The sequence below is a fragment of the Vicugna pacos genome, chromosome 9, assembly GCF_048564905.1.
Source record: "Vicugna pacos chromosome 9, VicPac4, whole genome shotgun sequence".
Taxonomy (NCBI): domain Eukaryota; kingdom Metazoa; phylum Chordata; class Mammalia; order Artiodactyla; family Camelidae; genus Vicugna; species Vicugna pacos.
In genome coordinates this window covers 619,539-640,482 of record NC_132995.1, presented here as the reverse complement: position 1 = coordinate 640,482, position 20,944 = coordinate 619,539, and the positions used below count along the sequence as shown (strand labels likewise).

Sequence of the window (20,944 nt, the reverse complement as noted above, 5' to 3'; positions counted from 1 at the left end):
TGCTTATACCAGCTTTATTTTCAGTAGTCAAAGTCTAGAAACAAGACAAATGCCTATAAAACTGAATGAATAAACTAATCATAGCATATTCAAAAACATTACTCAGCCAAAAAAAGTAGTATTTATATATCATTGGTGAATCTCAAAGTAATTATGATAAAAGAAAACTGAAAAAAATACAGTGAACAGTGTATGATTCCAATCATATAAATTCAAGAAAATGCAAGGTATCTATTACAAGGGAAAGTAAATCAATGGTTACTTGGAGACGTGAGAAAGGCAAGGAGATTGTAATAGGACATGAGGTAAATGTACCGTGACAGACATGGTCACTATTAGGACTACGATGATGGTTTCAGAGGTTCTTACCTCTGTTAACTTATCAAATTGTACACTTTAAATATATTCAGTTTAGCACATGTAAATTCTACCTTAGTAAAGCTTTAAAAAACATAGTTCAAGACTTAAAGATCTGTACACCCCATTCTTTTTGGAAAATAGGTTTGGCAACCCTGTACTGACTCCACCATCTCTCTCCTTATGCCTTGGGGCACAGAGGGGTCAGTTTTGCCTCAGTGGCAGCAAATACAGTGAGCAATAAGGAGCATTTTTACCAGAAGTCAAAGGAATGCCGTCTGGGTCACAAGAGCCACATCCGTGGACTACAGAACCCCTTCTCCCTATCTTTCTTCCTGCCTGTGTAGTTAAGGCCTTGAGGCGAACATTACAGAGAGGCTACAGGAATCCACAAAGCCTTTTAATTATTTTTATTTTCTCTGATGGCTTTAGCTACACAAGATAAACATGCCAGGAGGTACTGAGACTTGCATACAGACTGATCTGCACAGTCATCTACGCACAGACATTTGTGCACGTACTTTTAGAAAAGGAGCATTCCACTTGTTGGCTGCAGTCTCCTCCTCTCGTTACTAAGCCAGTGATTCCATACCAGTTAGGGCTTCCCCTGGACCGAATGGTCTTACAACCAGTGACCCTAGCCCAGTGATGGACATCAGGAAATACAGCTCTCTGTAGACCTAGGGAGCACATCCTTAACAGTGCTGGAATATTCTGTGATCTTTCCTTTGAGTAAAGAAAAAAACTCATGCTGCTCTTAGAAGCACTTAGAGGTTCTCACAGCTGCTCGTGTCTCACAGTCAACTCTGAGATTCCTAAGATGCAAAGCTTCCAGGCCTCAAGTAGGGACCAGAAATCCCTGCTGTCTTCCCTAGGCAGCTATGGGCAGCAAGGCAAATGTGGTCAAAACTGGCAAGTCACTGCCATCATACTGTCCCTCCTCAGATGTAGAAGTTTTTTGAGATCCCCTAAATTTTTTCTCCCCTTTACGCTTGTACAGCACAAATCTGTCTATAAACTACCTGCAGAGTAAATAACATCCAAGATTAAAGAGGACTTAAAGCATTTGTAAGGCCTTGATTATTGTACAAGCCAAAGAAATCTGCAGCAGGCAATTCTCCAGTTCATTACCAGAAACGCTCATTATTAGTGTCACATGAGACCAACACATCCCTGGAAAAGGTAGTCACTCTCTGCAAACTGTCAGCTGAACTTAGGACATCCCCTGGGAAAACACTGACCCATGTCCATGTCCAAGGTAGTCAAGGACGAGTGAAAGATGACACCATAAGGACTCAAGTGACTCCTAATTTGACCAATACACAGGATAACAGAGGTCAGCTTCCCTGAGCACAATGGCTTGGTGACTGATGCACATTGTGCAGCAGTAGAGGTGAAATGGCCTTGACCACAGAGAAGAGCCATGGATGGGTTAGAAAGTGTAACATAGCCACAGATGCTTCCCATGTAACTTAAACTTACCAAGAACCTCCCCACTCTGCATGCTCACCTGGATGAGATTCAATTCAGACAGCTCCTCAGTTCCTCTGGCAGCCTTACACTGAACAAGAAAACTGCACATTTCCTGTACATCTAAGGCCTTTCTCTAGTGTGAAGCCTCTGATGTTGAGAAAGGGTAGACTTTCGCATAAAAAATTTCCCACATTCTCTACACTCATAAGGCCTTTCTCCAGTGTGGCCTCTTCTGTGTTGACTAAATTGGGAACTATCCCTGAAGGATTTCCCACATTCACTGCACACATAAGGCCTTTCTCCTGTGTGAACTCTCTGGTGGTAACGGAGTTTGGAGCTAGAGATAAAAGATTTCCCACAGTCACTGCACTCATAAGGCCTATCTCCTGCATGAACTCTCTGATGATAACGAAGGGTGGAACTGGAGGTAAAAGATTTCCCACATTTGTTGCACGCATAAGGCCTTTTTCCTGCATGAACTCTTTGATGGTAAGAGAGGGTGGCACTACTCGTAAAAGATTTCCCACACTCATTGCACACATAAGGCCTTTCCCCTGTGTGAACTCTCTGGTGTCGAATCAGTATAGAGCTATTGGTAAAAGATTTCCCACATTCATTGCACTGGTAAGGTTTCTCTCCCCTGTGAACTCTTTGATGATAACCAAGTCCAGAGATTGAGGTAAAAGATTTCCCACACGCACTACACTCATAAGACCGTTCTCTATCGTGAATTCTCTGGTGTGTTGAGAGGGAAGATTTTTGGCTAAATGATTTCCCACATTCACTACACTCATAAGGCCTTTCCCCAGTGTGAGCTCTCCGGTGTTTATTGAATTGCGATCTATCCTTAAAGGATTTCCCACATTCGTTGCACTCATAAGGTCTTTCTCCAGTGTGCACTCTGTGATGATAACGGAGGCTGGCACTAAAGGTAAAAGACTTCCCACATTCACCGCACTCATAAGGCCGTTCTCCTGTGTGAACTCTCTGATGGTAACGGAGGGTAGAGCTAGAGGTAAAAGATTTCCCACAGTCACTGCACTCATACGGTCTCTTTCCCGCATGAACTCTCTGATGATAACAGAGGGTAGAGCTAGAGGTAAAAGATTTCCCACACTCACCACACACATAAGGCTTTTCTCCTGTGTGAACTCTCTGGTGTTGAATAAGTGTCCACCTATTGTTAAAAGATTTCCCACATTCATTACACTTGTAAGGCCTTTCTCCTGTATGAACTCTCTGGTGTAAAATGAGGTTATTTCTTCGAATAAAGGACTTCCCACATTCACTACACTCAAAAGGTCTTTCTCCAGAATGAACCCTCTGATGATAATGGAGGTCAGACCTAGAAATAAAAGATTTCCCACATTCACTGCACTCATAAGGCCTTTCTCCAGTATGAATTCTCTGATGATAGCGGAGGGCAGAGCTAGTGGTAAAAGATCTCCCACATTCACTGCACCCATAAGGCCTTTCCCCAAGATGACCTCGCTCATGATACTGGAGGGTGGAGCTACAGGAAAAAGACTTCCCACATTTATTGCACACATAAGGCTTTTCTCCTGTGTGAATTCTCTGGTGCCGAATGAGTGTCCACCTGTTGTTAAAAGATTTCCCACATTCACCACACGCATAAGGTCTTTCTCCAGTGTGCACTCTGTGATGATAACGAAGGCTGGAGCTAAAGGTAAAAGACTTCCCACATTCACTGCACTCATAAGGCCGTTCTCCTGAGTGAACTCTTAAGTGTATAATCAGGTTGTTTTTTCGGGTAAAGGACTTGCCACATTCGTTACACCCATAGGGTCTCTCTCCAGTGTGAACCCTGTGATGATAACGGAGAGCAGTACGAGTGATAAAAGATTTCCCACAGTCACTGCATTCATAAGGCCTTTCTCCAGAATGAACTCTCTGATGATAACGGAGGTCAGAGCTAGAGATGAAAGATTTCTCACAGTCACTGCATGCATAAGGTCTTTCTCCCGTATGAGATCTCTGATGATAACTGAGCGCGGACAAAGAAGTAAAAGATTTCACACAGTCGCTACACTTGTAAGGCCTTTCTTCAGTGTGAACTCTCCTATGTGGAATGAACACTGAGCTACGGCTACAAGATTTTGAACATTCACTACACACGTAACTGTTTTCTCCACTGTGCCATGTGTGGGGATGAATGAACACAGATTTGTGATTTAAGGATTTCCCACATTTGCTGCACTTGTACTGCCTTGCCCCATTGTGAATTTTTTGATGTTGACTGAGGGTTGAGCTTCGCCTAAAGGATTTTCCACATTCACCACACACATGAAGGCTTTTTGCAGGGTGGACTCTCTGGTGCACAACAAACGAGGATTTGTACTTGAATGCTTTCCCACATTCACTACACACAAAACACTGTCTTTCGGTGTGGACACCCTGGTCCTGAACAAGTGTGTCTTTGGGGCTGAGGGTTTTCTTGCACTCTCCCCAGGCATGATGACTTTTCTGGCTTTGTAAAGTTGACCCGCACTGGGAGATTGGGTTTGGCTTCTCCACACTTTGAGTGGCCTGTTGCTGTAGATGTCCCGTGATGGCGGGGAAGTCCTTTTCAATCGTCCCCCAAGTCAATGGCTTCTGTGACACATGGAATCTGCAGCTCTTCACAAACAAGGCCTTGTCCACGCTGCTTCTGAGGGTTTTCTCTCCCATGTGTTGCTCCTGGTGCTGCTGAAAGTCTGCACTAAAATCAAACTGTTTCACACATGCCCCACACCTCAACAGTTTCTGGCTGTGTCGTGTTTCCTGGTGCTCAGCCAAGTGGAAAATGTCTCTCAAGACTGGACCACACATCTTGCAGGGGTAGGTCTTCTGGGAAGACAAAGCTGCCTTGGGAGTCCTGGCCTGTGACCCTCCCAGAGAAACTGTCCATTCAAAAGGTGCCTCTGCATCCCCTGGTCCACAGCAGCAACCTGAACAGAAAGAGACGCTGGTCAAGTACCTGTTGATACAGGGATGGGCCAACTCACCACAAATGTGCATCTGTCTCATCTTGATCTGAGTCTACAGGATGCTTTTCAAGACAAGAGGGTTGGAATTCAGTTGAAGGAACAGCTGACTGTTGTGCATTCATTATTGGGCTTCAAGGTCACAGAGTAGTGGGGACATCATTGGGGAAGGATACAAAGGACAGGGTATGACACAAAGAAGAGAAGCACAACTCACTTCTCTCCCAGTGGCTTCTGGCAGGAACTTTTCTGCTGCTGATGTGAGACTGGGTAGAAGTGTGCATCCAAACCCATTAAAATCCCACTGCAACATACTAGCTGCTATTGAGGTTCAATTTAGAGAAATGTGAACATATCATACAGCACAACATGTGTGGACCAATTTTGGAGAGTTCTACAAAAAAGGTGGTGAGAGAAATGAATGAGATGTGGGGCCCAGAGAGGCAGAGATTATCCCTGGGCTGGAAGTCACAGTAGGAATGACAAAGTAGTGGAAATGAGAAATCAGCAAAGTGTTAGCAGTGGAAAAGGAAAGGTAGAAATAATGTATGGCTACTGGAAATGGCACCAAAACTCTGGCTGAAGAAAGACAGTTTCCTGTTATGATCTGAACACAGCCATGATGTCACACTCTCCCCAGCTGCCATTCACCAGAACCAGGCCCCCTCTTCAGCCCACCTTGTCATGCCTGGAGTCACGCCCATCTTGGGATGCATAAAGGACTCCTTCTTATAAGCTCTAGTTGAGCAACTACATGGGCATACACGATACAAATCCTAAAGGAAAAACAGGACAAATGACCTGCACTGTCCCTGAGCAAAGTGGCACACAAGAGACCCAGAAAACAGATCTGGGAAAGTGATGTCAGCGTAACAGCAGAGGACACCAGCCTTCACCACTAACAAAAAGTAGACAGCTACCCTCAAACAAAATTGGCTCTTGGAGGGCTCAAGAATCTAATTAAGACACTGCAGAAGGAGACGCCAAGATGGCGTAGTAGTAGGACGCTCATAGCTCACCGTCTCCTACAGATACACCAAGACTCACATCCACGGACCCACTCAGTCAACCAGAGCACCTGCGGAACTCTGACAGAACACTGTCCTCTTCAAAAGACAAAGACGCCAAAAATCTGGTAGGAGAAAGGGAAAAAAAGAAAGACGAAAAGGCAAAACAGTGCAGGACCAGTCCCACAGGCAGGGAGCAGCAAAGGGGGACTAGTGCTCGTTCGCTGGGTCTCCCCCTCTCCAACGGAGAGGCCAGCGGCATGGAGGGGGAGCCTCCGAAGCTCGGATCTGTACAGAGCAGCCCTTGACCTACAGAACTAAGTTAAACGGGCACAGAGGGTCCCTGCGACACCCAGCCCGAGACCCGAGCAGGGAGCTGGGGGCCGGGACAGGCTGCCCAAGCTGGGCGGAGGACAGGGACTGCTGCACTGAGGCAGCCCCAGGGGACTACAGGTTGCTGCGCAATGTGAATGAGTGGGTGACAGGGTAGAACCACCTGGGCCCGCCATAAAACAGCACGTCTTATGTGCCCTGGGGGGAAGGGTGCATACCACCATCTCTGAAACCCAGGGAAGGTTTTCAGAGAGGAGAGGCAGGGCTCAGGCACTGCTGCCATATCCTCCGACGCTTGGCACCCAGGTGGGGGCGGGGGCGAAACCTGAATCCACGCCTGGGGGTTCAGCAGCCTCAAAGGTCAGACAGTGACTTGTTTGCAGCCCAAGTCAGATAGGATCCTTCCACCCTGGTGCCTCGCAAAGTTCATGCTGCCAGGACAAACAAGGAGCTGAGTTTGGACACGGAACAGGGGTGGGGCTGTTCCGCAGGCTTCCCAGGGCCCGCCAGCGGAGTGCCGCCCCGGGGCAGAGCCACCGGTGCCAGGGGATGGTGGGTGGCCTCCTGCCTTTCTGGCAGGAACGCTGTACTGGGAGGGCGGCACGATCTGGTTGCTGACAGGCACTGGGAGCAGCACAGACTAGGGCGCCAACGAAGGGCCTCTAGAAACAGCAAGCTGAGTTCGTGAAACAGGGCGAAGACAGAAAGACTTCTCATTAAGAGCACACAGACTCCAGGAGAACACCCCCCCCCCTTTTTTTTAAATCTGTTTTTACCTGTTGTATTTTCTATTACCTTTTTAACTTTTACTTTTTAAACAATTACATACCCTCCCAATTTTAATCCCTTTTAAATTTTTCTTTTAAAATAATATTGTTATTATTTTAAAAAACCCACAGCATATCATTTTTCTCTCTCTTGGTTTTGATCTCCTGTTATTGATTATACACAGGTTTCAAATATATTTTTTTCTCTTTCCCCCCTTTTTAAAGGCTTTTAAGAGACATCTCAACAAGATTGCTATTCTGCTTCAACTTGCTCTTCAACTATTCATTATACACTGTTTTCAAACCTTTCTTTTCTCCCCTTTTTCAAAATTCTCTATCATATCTTTTAATCTGTTCTATTTTTTTACTACCTCTTTAATTTCTACGTTCTAAACAATTGTATATGCTTCTAGTTTTAATTCCTTTTAAAATTTTTCTTTCTAAACAATTGTATATGCTTCTAGTCTTAATTCCTTTTAAATCTTTCTTTTAAAGTAGTTATAGTGTTATTTTTAAAAAAATCCACCTGATTTCATTTTCATTTCTTTTGGGTTTGATCTCCTGTTATTGATTATAAATAGATTTCAAATATCATTTTTTGATCTTTTTCCTCTTTTTAAGGGTTTTTAAAAAGGCGTCTCAACTCAAATACTAGTCTGATTCAAATTGCTCTTCTATAATTGATTATACACTGTTTTCAAACCTTTTTTCTCCCTTCTCTTAAAATTCTCTTTATCTTCTTTTATCTGTTCTATTTTCTACTAACTTTTTAATTTCTACTTTCTAAACAATTGTATATGCTTCCAGTTTTAATTCCTTTTTAAATTTTTCTTTTAAAGTAGTTATATTATTATTATTTTTTAAGAAATCCACCTGATTTCATTTCATTTCTTTTGGTTTTGATCTCCTGTTATTGATTATAAATAGGTTTGAAATATCATTTTTTGATCTTTTTTCCTTTTTTCTAATGGTTTTTAAAAAAGATGTCTCAACTCAAATGCTAGTCTGATTCAAATTGTGCTTCTTTAATTGATTATACACTGTTTTCAAACCTTTTTTTCTCCCTTCTTTTAAAATTCTTTTTCTCTCTCTCTCTCCTTTATTTATTTTTTAAGTTTTATTCCTACATAGGCATTAGATAAATGAACTCCTTTAAGGACCACAATAGATAACTGATACTCATGAGCCACAGTGCCAGAAAGATATGAGCAAGATGAAGAAGCAGAGAAACCATTCCCAATTAAAAGAACAAGAGAAATCCCCTGAAAGAATGATCAATGAAATAGACATCGATAGCCTACTAGATCAAGATTTCAAAATACAAGTGATCAAAGTATTGTAGGAACTAAAAGATAGTGTTTAGAAATATAAAATATGTCAAAAATGAAATCAAAGCTATAAAGAAGAGCCAAGTAGAATTAGTAAACTCATTGGCTGAGATGAGAATGGATCTAAAGGCTGTGGAAAGCAGACTAGATAATGCAGAGGAACGAATTAGTGACCTAGAAGACAGGACAACAGAAAGCACCCAATCAGAACAACTGCAAGATAAACAAATAAAAACAAATGAAAGCAACATAAGGCACCTATAAAGCATGCCAATCTTCACATAATGGAGGTCCCAGAAGGGGAAGAAAGATCAAAGGGATTGAAAAGGTTTTTGAAGAAATCATGACTGAAAACTTCCCAAACTTAAAGAAGGAATCAGATATCCAAGTACAGGAAGTTCAAATGGTTCCAAACAGGAGGAACCCAAACAGACCCACACCAAGACATATCATAATCAAGATGGCCAGAGTCAAAGATAAAAGAAATGATCATAAAGGCAGCAAGAGAAAAGCAAAGAGTGAGTTACAAGGGAACCTCCATAAGACTTTCAGCTGATTTCTCTACACAAACACTACAGGCCAGAAGGGAGTGGCAAGATATATTCAAAGTCCTGAATGAAAAAAGATGCAGCCTAGGATACTCTATACAGCAAGGCTATCCTTCAGGATAGAAGGAGAGAGAAAGAATTTCACAGACAATCAAAAACTAAAAGAGTTTAGCAACACTAAACCCATGCTAAAAGAAATATTGAAAGGTCTACTCTAAATAGAAAACCAGCAGGATGCTACAGAAATGACAAACTCATAACTGGAAAGGTGATAACTCATGAATTACAAATAAAATAAACATGAAATTGTAAAAGAAGACATCTAAATCATTAAGAGTGGGAAAGGGAAGCAAGAAAATATAGAGTATTTTTTTTTCTCTTTTTTAAATTTTTTGTTTTCGGTAGGATGGGTTTGAGATATAGCAATGGGATAATAGACTTACAGAAAAGGGTAACCACAAGCCAAAAACTTACAAGAGAGTCACAAAAACTAAATAAAACTCATGATAATACACAGGAAAATTACCAAACCACAAAAGGAAAAAGAAGGGAACAAAGAGGAAATAACAAATCAACTGCAAAGATAAGTTCAAAATGGCAATAAACATACATCTATCATTAATTACTGTGAATGTTAATGGACTAAATGCTCCAGTCAAAAGACATAGAGTGGCAGACTGGATAATAAAGCAAGAACCTTCAATATGCTGCATACAAGAGACCCACTTTAGGGAGAAGGACACATATAGATTGAGAGAGAAAGGATGGAAAATGATATTCCATGCAAATGGAAAAGCCAAAAAAGCAGGGGTAGCAGTACTGATTTCAGACAATATAGACTTTAAAACAAAGGCCATAAAGAAAGATAAAGAAGGACATTTTATAATGATTAAAGGAGTGATACAAGATGAGGATATTATACTCATTAATACATATGCACCCAATATAGGAGCACCTAAACACATAAAACAATTACTAACAGAGATAAAGGGGGATATTGATGGGAATACAATCATAGATGGAGATTTTAACACCGCATTAACATCACTAGACAGATCTTCCAGACAGAAAATAAATAAGGCAACAGAGAAACTAAATAATACGATAGAAAAACTAGATTTGGTGGATATTTTCAGAGCATTACATCCCCCCCAAAATAGGATATACATTCTTTTCAAGTGCACATGGAACATTTTCTAGGATTGATCATGTACTTGGGCACAAAAGAAACCTCAACAATTTTAAGAAGATAGAAATTATCTCAAGCATCTTTACTGGCCACAATGCCATGAAACTAGAAACCAACAACAGAGAAACAAAGGGGAAAAAAAGGAAAGCATGGAGATTAAACAATATGCTATTAAAAAACCAATGGGTCAATGAGGAAATCAAAACTGAAATTAAAAAATACCTTGAGACAAATGAAAATGAAAGCACAACCACACAAAATTTATGGGACACAGCAAAGGCAGTGCTAAGAAGGAAGTTTATAGCGATAAAGGCCTTCTTCAAAAAAGAAGAACAATCTCAAATAAACAATTTAACCCACCAACTAAAAGAACTAGAAAAAGAAGAACAAAAAAACCCAAAATGCAGAAAGAAGGAAATTATAAAGATCAGGGAGGATATAAATAAAATAGAGATTAAAAAAAAAAACATGGAAAAAATCAATCAAACCAAAAGCTGGTTTTTTGAAAAAATAAATAAAATCGACAAACCTCTGGCCAAACTCATAAAGAAGAAAAAAGAAAGGGCACAAATTAGCAAAATAAGAAAGGAAAATGGAGAAATTACAACAAATAAAATAGAAATACAGAATATCATACGGGAATACTATGAAAAACTATATGGAACCAAACTGGATAACCTAGAGGAGATGGACAAGTTTCTGGAAACATACAGTCCACCAAGATTGAATCAAGAAGAAACTGGCCACTTGAACAAACCGATCACAAGAAACGAAGTAGAAATAGCAATAAAAAAAATCTCCCTACAAATAAAAGTCCAGGACCGGACGGCTTCACTGGGGAATTCTACCAAACATACAAAGAAGAACTCATACCAGTCCTTCTCAAACTCTTCCAGAAGACTGAAAAGGAGGGAATACTCCCAAACTCATTCTATGAAGCCACCATCACCCTGATATCAAAACCAGGTAAAGACACTACCAAAAAAGAGAATTATAGGCCAATATCACTGATGAACATAGATGCCAAAATCCTCACCAAAATATTAGCAAATAGAATCCAACAACACATAAAAAAGATTATATATCATGACCAAGTGGGGTTCATCCCAGGGACACAAGGGTGGTTCAACATACACAAATCAATCAATGTAATACATCACATTAACAACAGAAAGGACAAAAACCACATGATCATCTCAATAGACGCAGAAAAAGCATTTGATCAAATTCAACACCCATTTATGATAAAAACTCTCACCAAAGTGGGTATAAAGGGAATATATCTCAACATCATAGAAGCTATATATGACAAACCTACAGCCAGCATAGTATTCAATGGTGAAAAACTCAAAAACTTCCCACTAAAATCTGGGACAAGACAAGGATGCCCACTATCACCACTCCTATTCAACATCGTCTTGGAAGTCCTAGCCACAGCAATTAGGCAAGAGAGAAATAAAAGGGATCCAAATTGGAAAAGAAGTGGTAAAAGTGTCACTATATGCCAACGACATGTTACTATATATAGAAAACCTTAAAAGGTCCACACAAAAACTACTAGAGCTGATTGAAGAATTCAGCAAGGTAGCAGTTTACAAGATTAACGTTCAAAAATCAGTTGCATTTCTTTACACTAATGATGAATCAACAGAAAAAGAAAGTAAAGAAACAATCCCCTTTAAAATAGCACCCAAAGTAATAAAATACCTAGGAATAAATCTAACCAAGGAGATGAAAGAATTATACACAGAAAACTATAAACCACTGATGAAAGAAATTAAAGAAGACTTTAAAAAATGGAAAAATAGCCCATGCTCTTGGATTGGAAGAATCAATATTGCTAAAATGGTCACACTGCCCAAGGCAATCTACAGATTGAATGCAATCCCTATCTAATTACCCAGGACATATTTCACAGAACTAGAACAAATCATAGCAAAATTTATATGGAACCATCAAAGACCTAGAATTGCCAAAGCATTACTGAAGAGAAAGAAAGGTTGGAGGAATAACTCTCCCAGACTTCAGACAATACTATAGAGCTACAGTCATCAAGACAGCATGGTATTGGTACAAAAACAGACATATAGACCAATGGAACAGAATAGAGCGCCCAGAAATAAATCCAGAAGCTTTTGGTCAAATAATCTTCGACAAAGGAGGCAAGAATATACAATGGAATAAAGATAGTCTCTTCAGCAAATGGTGTTGGGAAAACTGGACAGCAGCATGTAAAGTAATGAAGCTAGAACACTCCCTTACACAAAATACACAAAAATAAACTCAAAATGGATCAAAGGCTTAAACATAAGACAAGATACAACAAACCTCCTAGAAGAAAATATAGGCAAAACATTATCTGACATACATCTCAAAAATGTTCTCCTAGAACAGTCTACTCAAGCAATAGAAATAAAAGCAAGAATAAACAAATGGGACCTAATGAAACTTACAAGCTTCTGCACAGCAAAGGAAACCATAAGTTAAAAAAAAAAAAAAGGCAACCTATGGAATGGGAGAAAATTTTTGCAAATGAAGCTGACACTGCAGCAACACAGTGGAGATAAAGAAGTCGAACCACCACATAAAAAGGATTGCTGGGAGACATCAGCTTAGCAGACTCCTGAAGATGAACAGGAAATAAGATGAAGGGTGGGGCTATGTGTATCCACCAAATGGTGGAGCCATCACATCCCCCCATGGCCTGTTCTGCAGAGACCCCTGCAGCTTTCAGTTCAGAGAACCTCGACAGGCCCTGCTACACCTGCAGACCCAACAGGTTACACAGCAGAAGAGCTCAAATGTTTACAGTGACAGACCCCAGCTGCCTGCTCTGCAGAGGGCACTGGCAGCTCCTGCTCTAAGGTAACCAGTAGCCATCACTGCGGGGGACCTGCCAGAGAACAACATGCCGAGTCACCCCCTGACCCAAAGAAGCAGCTGTTGTTCTGCTTCACAATCATGGCTGCCACTCCCAAATCCTGCACACACCCCAAGCCCCAGAGCTACAACTGCTCCATGGATGCCCATATTCCATAACCTGGCTCCACGGCTGTCACCTGAGGGCTGCTGCCTCTGGCACCAGAGCCAAGGCCTCTGTGGGCGAACCAGTGCCTCAGACCCCAGAGACGCCGTCTCTCTGCATGTGCCCACACAGGTGCCATCACCACTCAGCGTGTAATTCCATCTCACAAGTGAAGTCAGCATCACTGCAGGCTGCTCAGTTTCTGGGACCCTATCAGGGCTACTGCTCTGCATCCCTTCACACCCTAGCATTCAGATCTCCATGTCAGACATCAATGCCACCACAGCTACAAAGCCCCCTACAAGAGTCAGACTTAGCATCAAGAAGGAACCCCTCGGCCAAAACATTTTCTGTGGGAGAAAGAGGTCAGGAGATCCCCAGCAGTCTTCACTACTGCAGACATCCAAAGCTCTACCTACTGAGCACCTCTGCCATCTTTGCTGACACTGACCTCGGTTCTCAGAGCTGCACAGACACTAAGCCATTAGGCCTTCTAGTAGCTGGAACAGCCACTCCCCATCAAGCTGACAAACTCACACCCATACTTAGGTGGAAATATTCCCCACTAAAACCTTGTGTCAACTCTGGAAGAGATGGGGTATAGCTAAGTGCATGCTTAGCATGCACGAGATCCTGGGTTCAATCCCCAGTACCTCCACCAAAACGCATACATACATAAACAAATAAGCAAGCCTAATTACCTCCCCTCAAAAAAACAGATAAAAGCTATAAAAAAAAAAGAGCAATTACAAGAAATGACTGCTCCATGAAATGTATGAACTTCAATGCAAGGATACAAGAAACACACACACACAAAATCAAGGAAACATCATACCCCTGAGAGAACACAATACTTTATCAGCTGCCCTCAAGAAATGGAGATCTACAAGCTGTCAGACAAGAAATTCACAGTAATTGTTTTAAGGAAGCTCAATGAACTACTAGAAAACACAGGTGAACAATTCAACAAAATAAGGAAAACAATATACAAACAAAATGAAGTTTTTAATAAAGAGAAAATATTTTTAAAAAGAGAAATTATGGTGAAGAATACAATGAAGGAAATGAAAACTAGCTGACATGATCAGTCAAAACAATGAACATGAAACTGAAGACAGGTCTTTTGAAATCATTTAGTCAAAGCAGAAAAAAGACAAAACAACTAAAAAAAATGTAAAGAAAGTCTACATGAATTATGGAGCATTATAAAACAAAACAGTATTTGCATTATGGGAGCCTTAGGAGAAGAGAGATGAAGGAGGAGAAAGTTTATTTAAAGAACTAATGGATGAAAACTTCCCAAATCAGGGGAAAGAAGTGACCTTTCAGGTAAATCATGCTCTTAAGTCCCCCAAAAGATTCAATACACAGAGAACTTCACCAAGACACATTAACATAAAACTCAAAAAGTAATGACAAAGAGAATTTTGAAAACAGTGAGAAGAAAACTGTCTTATACAAGGGAACCCCCATAATAACCCGTAATAACTTGCTAATGGTTACTCAATACACAATACAATAAGATGTAAACTGTGAAATCAAAAATATAAAAATGCATGGGGGGGTTTAACCGTAGAGTTTTTCTATTCAAAAAACTGTTTTGTTTTGTAATCAAAGCTACCTTGTTATCTGCTTAAAATAGAATGTTATAAAATGTTTTATACAAGCTTCATGGTAACCACAAAGCAAAATCTACAGCAGATACAGAAAAGATAAGGAGAAAGGAATAAAAGCATTATTACTGTGGAAAATGATCAAATCACAAAGAGGAACAGAGGAACTACAAAACAGTCAGACAATAATTAATAATAATAATAAAGATGGCAATAGTAGGTCCCCCCAAATTTTCCCATCAAATGACATACAGCAGCTAAACAGAAAAGAGAAAAAGACTCAACTATATGCTGTATATGGTAGAGTAATTTCAGCTTTAAGGACAAACATATGCTGATAGTGAAGGTATTGAAAGAGATATTCCACACAAATGGAAATCAGAAGAGAAATGGGGAGGCTATACTTAAGTCAGACAAAACAGACTTCAAATCAAAAACTGTCATGAGACAAATATCATTATACAATGATAAAGGAGTTGATTCATCAGGAGGATGTAAAAATTATAATTATATATGTAGCATACATTAACTATTAAACAAATACTACCAGATCGGAAGGCAGAAAAGCCAGCAACAAGATATTAATAGAGAATTTCAATATCCCCCTTTCAACATAGATGGATATCCAGAAAGAAAGGGTATATTTGAACTGAACAACACTTTAGTCTAAATGGATATAACAAATGTATACAGAACATTCTATCCTACTATAGCAGAATACACGTTCTTCTCAATTGCACATGGAATATTCTCTAGGATAGATCATATGTTACGTCAAACAAGTTTTTAAAAATTTCAGAAGACTGAAATCATATCAAGTACCTTTTCCTAATACAATGGATAAAACTAGAAATCAGCAACAGGATAAAAGCTAAAAACTCCAAAGATAGGTGAACATTAAGCAGTATGCTCCTGACCAATCAATCAAAGGAAAAACCAAAAGGAAAATCAAAAAGTATCTTGAGACAAACAAAAATGGAAAAAAAAATATGGAATGTGCAAAGTCAGTTTTAATAGAAATTTTAGAGAAATAAATACCAGCATTGAGAAAAAAGAAAGATCTTAAATAAACAACCTAACTTTATACCTCAAGGAACTAGAAAAAGAACAAACTAAGACCAAAGTTAGCAGAACAAAGTTAAAAATGAAGATCAGCGTGGAAATAAACAAAATAAAAACTAGAAAAACAATGAAAAGATCAACAACACTAAGAACTTTTTTTTAAAGATAAAATTGACAAACCTTAACCTAGACTTAGAAGAAAGACTCAAATAAATTAAGCAAGAAATAAAAGAGAAACAAAAGATCATAAAAGACTACTACAAACTGTTATACAACAAATTAGATAACTTAGAAGAAACAGATAAATTCCTAGAAACATACAACCTGGAAAACTGAAGAGGCCAATAGCAAGTAGGGATGTTGAATCGATAATCAAAAATCTCCCAATAACAAAAATAGGCCATGACCATACAGATCTCACCAGTGAAATCTATCAACATTTTAAGAAGCATTAATGTCAATCCTCAAACTCTTCCAAAAATTTGAAGAGGAAGGAACATTTCCAAAATCATTTTAGGAGGCCAGCATGAACCTGATACCAAAGCCAGACAAGGATACATCAGGAAAAGTACAGGCCAACATCCCTGATAATAGATGTAAAAAAAAACTGAACAAGATACTAGCCAACCAAATTCAATAGCACATGAAAAGAATCATAAACTGTCATCAAGTGGGATTTATCCCTGGGATACAAAAATGTTCCATCATAAGCAAATCAATAAATGAGCTACTATAACCACTTAAACAGAATAAAGGTCAAAAAAAAAGTATAATCATCTCAATAGACACACACACAAACAAAGCATTTGACAAAATTCAGAACCCTTCCATTATAAAATCTCTCAAAAACTTAGGAAGAAGAGAAGAAATACACCCCAATATTAAAAAGGCCATATGAGAAAATTCCATAACTACTGGCATACTGAAAAGTAAAAAGGCAAAAGCTTTTTCTCTAAGATCAGGAATAAGACAAGGATGCCAGCCTCACCACTGTTTTTCAAAATAGTAATGGTTCCTAGCCAGAAAAATAAAGCCAAAAAAAAAAAAAAAGAAATGAAAAGTACCCAAATCAGAAAAAAGAATCAAAACTCTGTTTGCAGATGACATGATCTTTTTTTTCAACATTTTTTTATTGAGTTATAGTCATTTTACACTGTTCTGTCAATTTCCAGTGTAGGGTACAATTTCTCAGCTATACATGAACATACATATATTCATTGTCACATTTTTTTCGCCGTGAGTGACATGATCTTATATAAAGAAAACCCTAAAATCCCCAACAAAAAAGCTGTCAGAATGAATAAATGAACTCAGTAAATTTGTAGAATATAAAAATCAACATACAAAAGTCAGTTGTGTCTATATACTAACAATGAAATATCTAAGTAAGAAATTAAGAAACCAACCTCATTTACAATAGCACTGAAAACAATCATACTTAGGAATAAATGTAACCAAGGAGATGAAAGATCTGTACACTAAAAACTGTAACACACTGATGAAAGAAATTGAAAACACAAATAAGTGAAAAAATATCCCACATTCTTGGATTGGAAGAATTATTATTGGTAAAATATCCCCACTACCCAAAGGAACCTACAGATTCTATGTGATCTTTAACAAAAGTCCAAAGGCATTTTTACCAGAAATGGATATGACACCAACAGCACGGGCAACAAAGACAAAAGTAAACAAGCTAGGCTACATTGAATTAAAAACCTTCTGCACATGAAAGAAAGCAATGAACAAAAGGTAGAAAACATATGCAAATGTCATACCTCATAAAGGGTTAATACCTAAAATGTATAAGGTACTCTATAACTCAACAGCCAAAGAATAATCTGATTTAAAAGTGGGCAAAGGACCCAAATAGACACTTTATCAAAAAAGATCTACAAATGGCTAATAGACATACAAAAAAATGTTCCTCCTCACTGATCATCAGGAAAATGCAAATCAAAACCACAATGAGACATCACTTCACACCTGATAAGACGGCTACCATCAAAAAGAGCAGAATTAACAAGTGTTGGTGAGGGCATATATATAAGGAAATCCTTCTTTGTACAATGTAATCAGAATTTTTTTTTAAAGACAAAATCACAGAAGCAGAGAGTAAAACGCCAGGAGCTGGGGAAAAGGAGAAACGGGGAGATGTTGGTCAAAAGGTGCAAACTTTCAGTTACAAGATTAGTAAGTTTTGAGGATGCAACTTAATAACATGGTGACTAGTTAACAATGATGTTGTACACTTGGTAGTTACTGAGAGTAGATCTTAAGCATTCTCACCAAAATAATAACAATAATTATTATTACTATAATAATGTAACTTTATGAGGTGATAGCTGTTTAAATAATTTCACTGTGACAGTTATTTCACAATATATACATACATCAAATCATCACTTGTACACATTAGTATATAAAATTTCATATCTTGACAAGACTGGGGAAAAAAAGAAAGAAAAAAAGTCTAAACACTACAAACCTTGCAGGAGGGCTCTGGAGAGTAGCTCATGGTCCAGGTAAGTAATAACCTTGACAATGCTTACATGCCTGGCACAGGCGGGGACAAGGAAATGTCAGCTACAAGAAGGGAGCAAAACCTGGGACACAGGTGAAATGGATGTGGACACAGATTCAGACAGAGAGAGGACAGGTACTGTAGAATCCATCAAGTTCACTGTGATACTACTGATCTTGAATCCTTTTCCTAACAGGGTTCAGTAAAGCAGGTATTGGGGCTGCAGGAGAAAGAAGAGGACAGTGCAAAGAATCAGCCCTAGTTACCATAGCAACCACCTAGAAAGCTTAGGAAGCAAGTAGTGCCCACAGTCCACATGTGAGAAGAACAGCACTCCCTGGGGAAAGAGGGGGGTGAGGTGGGATTGAACATAGCCCAGGTCACTGAGAAGGCTGTGAGAGTCTTACCCAGTGAGGAGATAAGTGCAAAGTTCTCCAGCATCACATCGAGGTACAGACGTCTCTGAGTCTCATCAAGGAGTCTCCATTCGTCCCAGGAGAAGTGCACTGCAATGTCCTCAAGCGTCACACTGCACTGCTACGATGGAGACAGATTAAACTATGAACACTCTCTCTGAGATCCCACAACCCTTCTCATACTTCATCTGTCCCTCCCTCATCCTCCTCCAGAGCTCCCCACCACACAAGAATTCCAGTTCTAGGTGCCTTTGATGCCCACCCTATCCTCAGGGTCCCTTTAATCACTGTATTCAGTCCTCAGCAACATCGAGTAGGATGGTACAGACATGTCATCCAAACTTTGGTCCTGGCCTGTGGGGTCCCATCCAACCTGTCGATCAATTTTCCTTGGGCCTCTAGAGCGTGACTCAAAGACATAGCCAAAGTTGGGCCCAGGCTTCACCTTCAGTCCCCAATACCAGAGACGAGGGGCTGACACTTCCTCCCAATGTGGTCATCATTCTGCAGACTGTACCTCATTAACCTCTGCAATCCCCACAGCTGCACTCCCACAGCTGTGCACTTGGGGAAAGACAGATGCTACTCTGAATGCCTCCTGTATACCTTTATTGATCCTTGCTTCAATATTAGCGACCCAGAAATACATGCGACTACAGATGCCCATGACCCACTTCCACTTTTGTGTCGCACTTCCTGCCCTCTCAGCAGCCACAACTCTCCTCTCTCCCCTCAGTCTTCTTTGGAACCCTGGCCTTGATGGTCTCACTGTCAGGCACAGTGACTCTCACAAATGACCACATTTGCCCCAGACCTATTCACCGTCAAGACGGAACACCTCAGATTCCACCAAAGCTCACCACAAAATCCTGGTGAAGCTGTACGTTACTGAATAAGCAAGAGCCCAGACCTCACAGTCACCTGTCTCAATTACTCCTATGCCTCCAAAGCCATCTCACGTCCCCTCATCCCATAGAAGCCTTAGTCACCTGTCAGACCACTCTCTTCCATACGGTTACAGTGTTAACTCGTACTCTTCACCTAGGGGAGAAGCTGGGTTGTTGAGTGCCCGGCAATCCTGACCAGGTGCAGAGCAGGGAAACCACGCATCATGCACCCTCTTCTTTCAGACCAGCTAACAGTATAGCCATGATGACCTGCATTCCCCCACCTAACTGGAATGCACAGCTCTTTCCTTCAGAGCCTGTGGAGAGAGGAAAGCAATCAGGGCTGGGCTCCAGGTAAGGTCAGGCCCCCCTGTATCCCCACCAGCCCTGGATCCCGGTGACCACGGACAAGCCTCTGCGCCTCAGTCCTCAGTGCTGCCTCTTACCAGGGCTGTGATCCTGGATGAGGACTCCCCTCCCTACGACTCACTGTCCTTTTCACTCCCAGTTGAGTGTGTTCCCTCTTTGATCAGCTCTTGGAGAAGAATCTGAAACCCTAATATAGACTATATCCCACTTCTGTTCACAACATGCCATGGTTTCCAGGTTCCTCAGAATGAAAACCTCTCTGACATTCTACTACACACTGTTTACTGCCGACATCAGAGAGACCCCATGTTTCCCGAACCCTCCACCTCAGCCCGGCCTCCAGGCCTCCGCACCTGCGGGTTCCCCCGCTGGGGGCCCCTCCCCGAGCCGTCACACCGTCTGCCAGGAACACGGCCCCACCCGCGGCCGCCTCCCCGGCGTGGACCCCGGGGCCCGGGCCGCAGGCACGCGAGCAGGCGCCCCGCACTCGCGGCTCTCGTGTCCGGCGGGAGAGGGCGGTGCGGGCCCGGAGGACGCGCGTTTACCTGAGGCGGGTCCCTCAGCGCAGCCGCCGCCATCGGGGTCTGAGAGCGGGAGCGGCGGGAGAGGAGGGGGACGCGGGCGCGGGGGTCCGTATCCCGGGCGTGGCGCGGGGTCCCCGGGGCGGCGTCGCCTCTGTGCCGCGGGAATAGCGCCTCCTCTCGGACCTTTGTAGTCCCCTCACCTCAGACACGGTCCAGCGCTCCGGAGCCAAAATACACACGAAAACAGCAAAAATGGCCGCTTCGAGGACGACGCCGGAAGTCCCGCCCCAACGAGATGCGCACGCACGGAAATGCCTTTGTTCTGATGCTTCATTGGCTCAACTTGGCGCAGGTTCTTCCGGGTAATGTAGTTTCTAGCGCTCTAGCCGCCCCAGGATGGTATTCTCGGTTTTGACTACCAGAGTGTCCTCCATCCGGTACCTAGGGGTACTCGAAAGTGATGCTCCTACTGAGACGGAGGGAGGGGCTTTCCTCGTTGTGAACTGCTGGGGAAGGACATAATTTCATACACCCTGAA

At 41.2% G+C, this 20,944-nt stretch overlaps 1 protein-coding gene across 3 annotated transcripts; it reads right to left on the bottom strand.

The window, feature by feature from the left end:
* Positions 1–744: 744 nt before the first annotated feature.
* On the bottom strand, positions 745–20,678 carry LOC102537370 (uncharacterized). 3 transcript variants are annotated; one of them, XM_072966481.1, is made up of 4 exons: positions 20,428–20,678; positions 19,616–19,830; positions 18,618–18,747; positions 745–4,778 (listed from the first exon to the last, which is right to left on the bottom strand). In XM_072966481.1, the coding sequence occupies exons 3-4, from the start codon at positions 18,649–18,651 to the stop codon at positions 1,951–1,953; spliced, it is 2,862 nt and encodes a 953-aa protein (XP_072822582.1). In that variant the 5' UTR covers positions 18,652–18,747; positions 19,616–19,830; positions 20,428–20,678; the 3' UTR covers positions 745–1,950. The 3 variants fall into 3 exon arrangements, with proteins under 3 accessions (XP_072822582.1, XP_072822581.1, XP_031531926.2); XM_072966480.1 differs by lacking the exon at positions 19,616–19,830; XM_031676066.2 differs by lacking the exon at positions 19,616–19,830 and having other exon boundaries at positions 18,618–18,744.
* Positions 20,679–20,944: the final 266 nt, after the last annotated feature.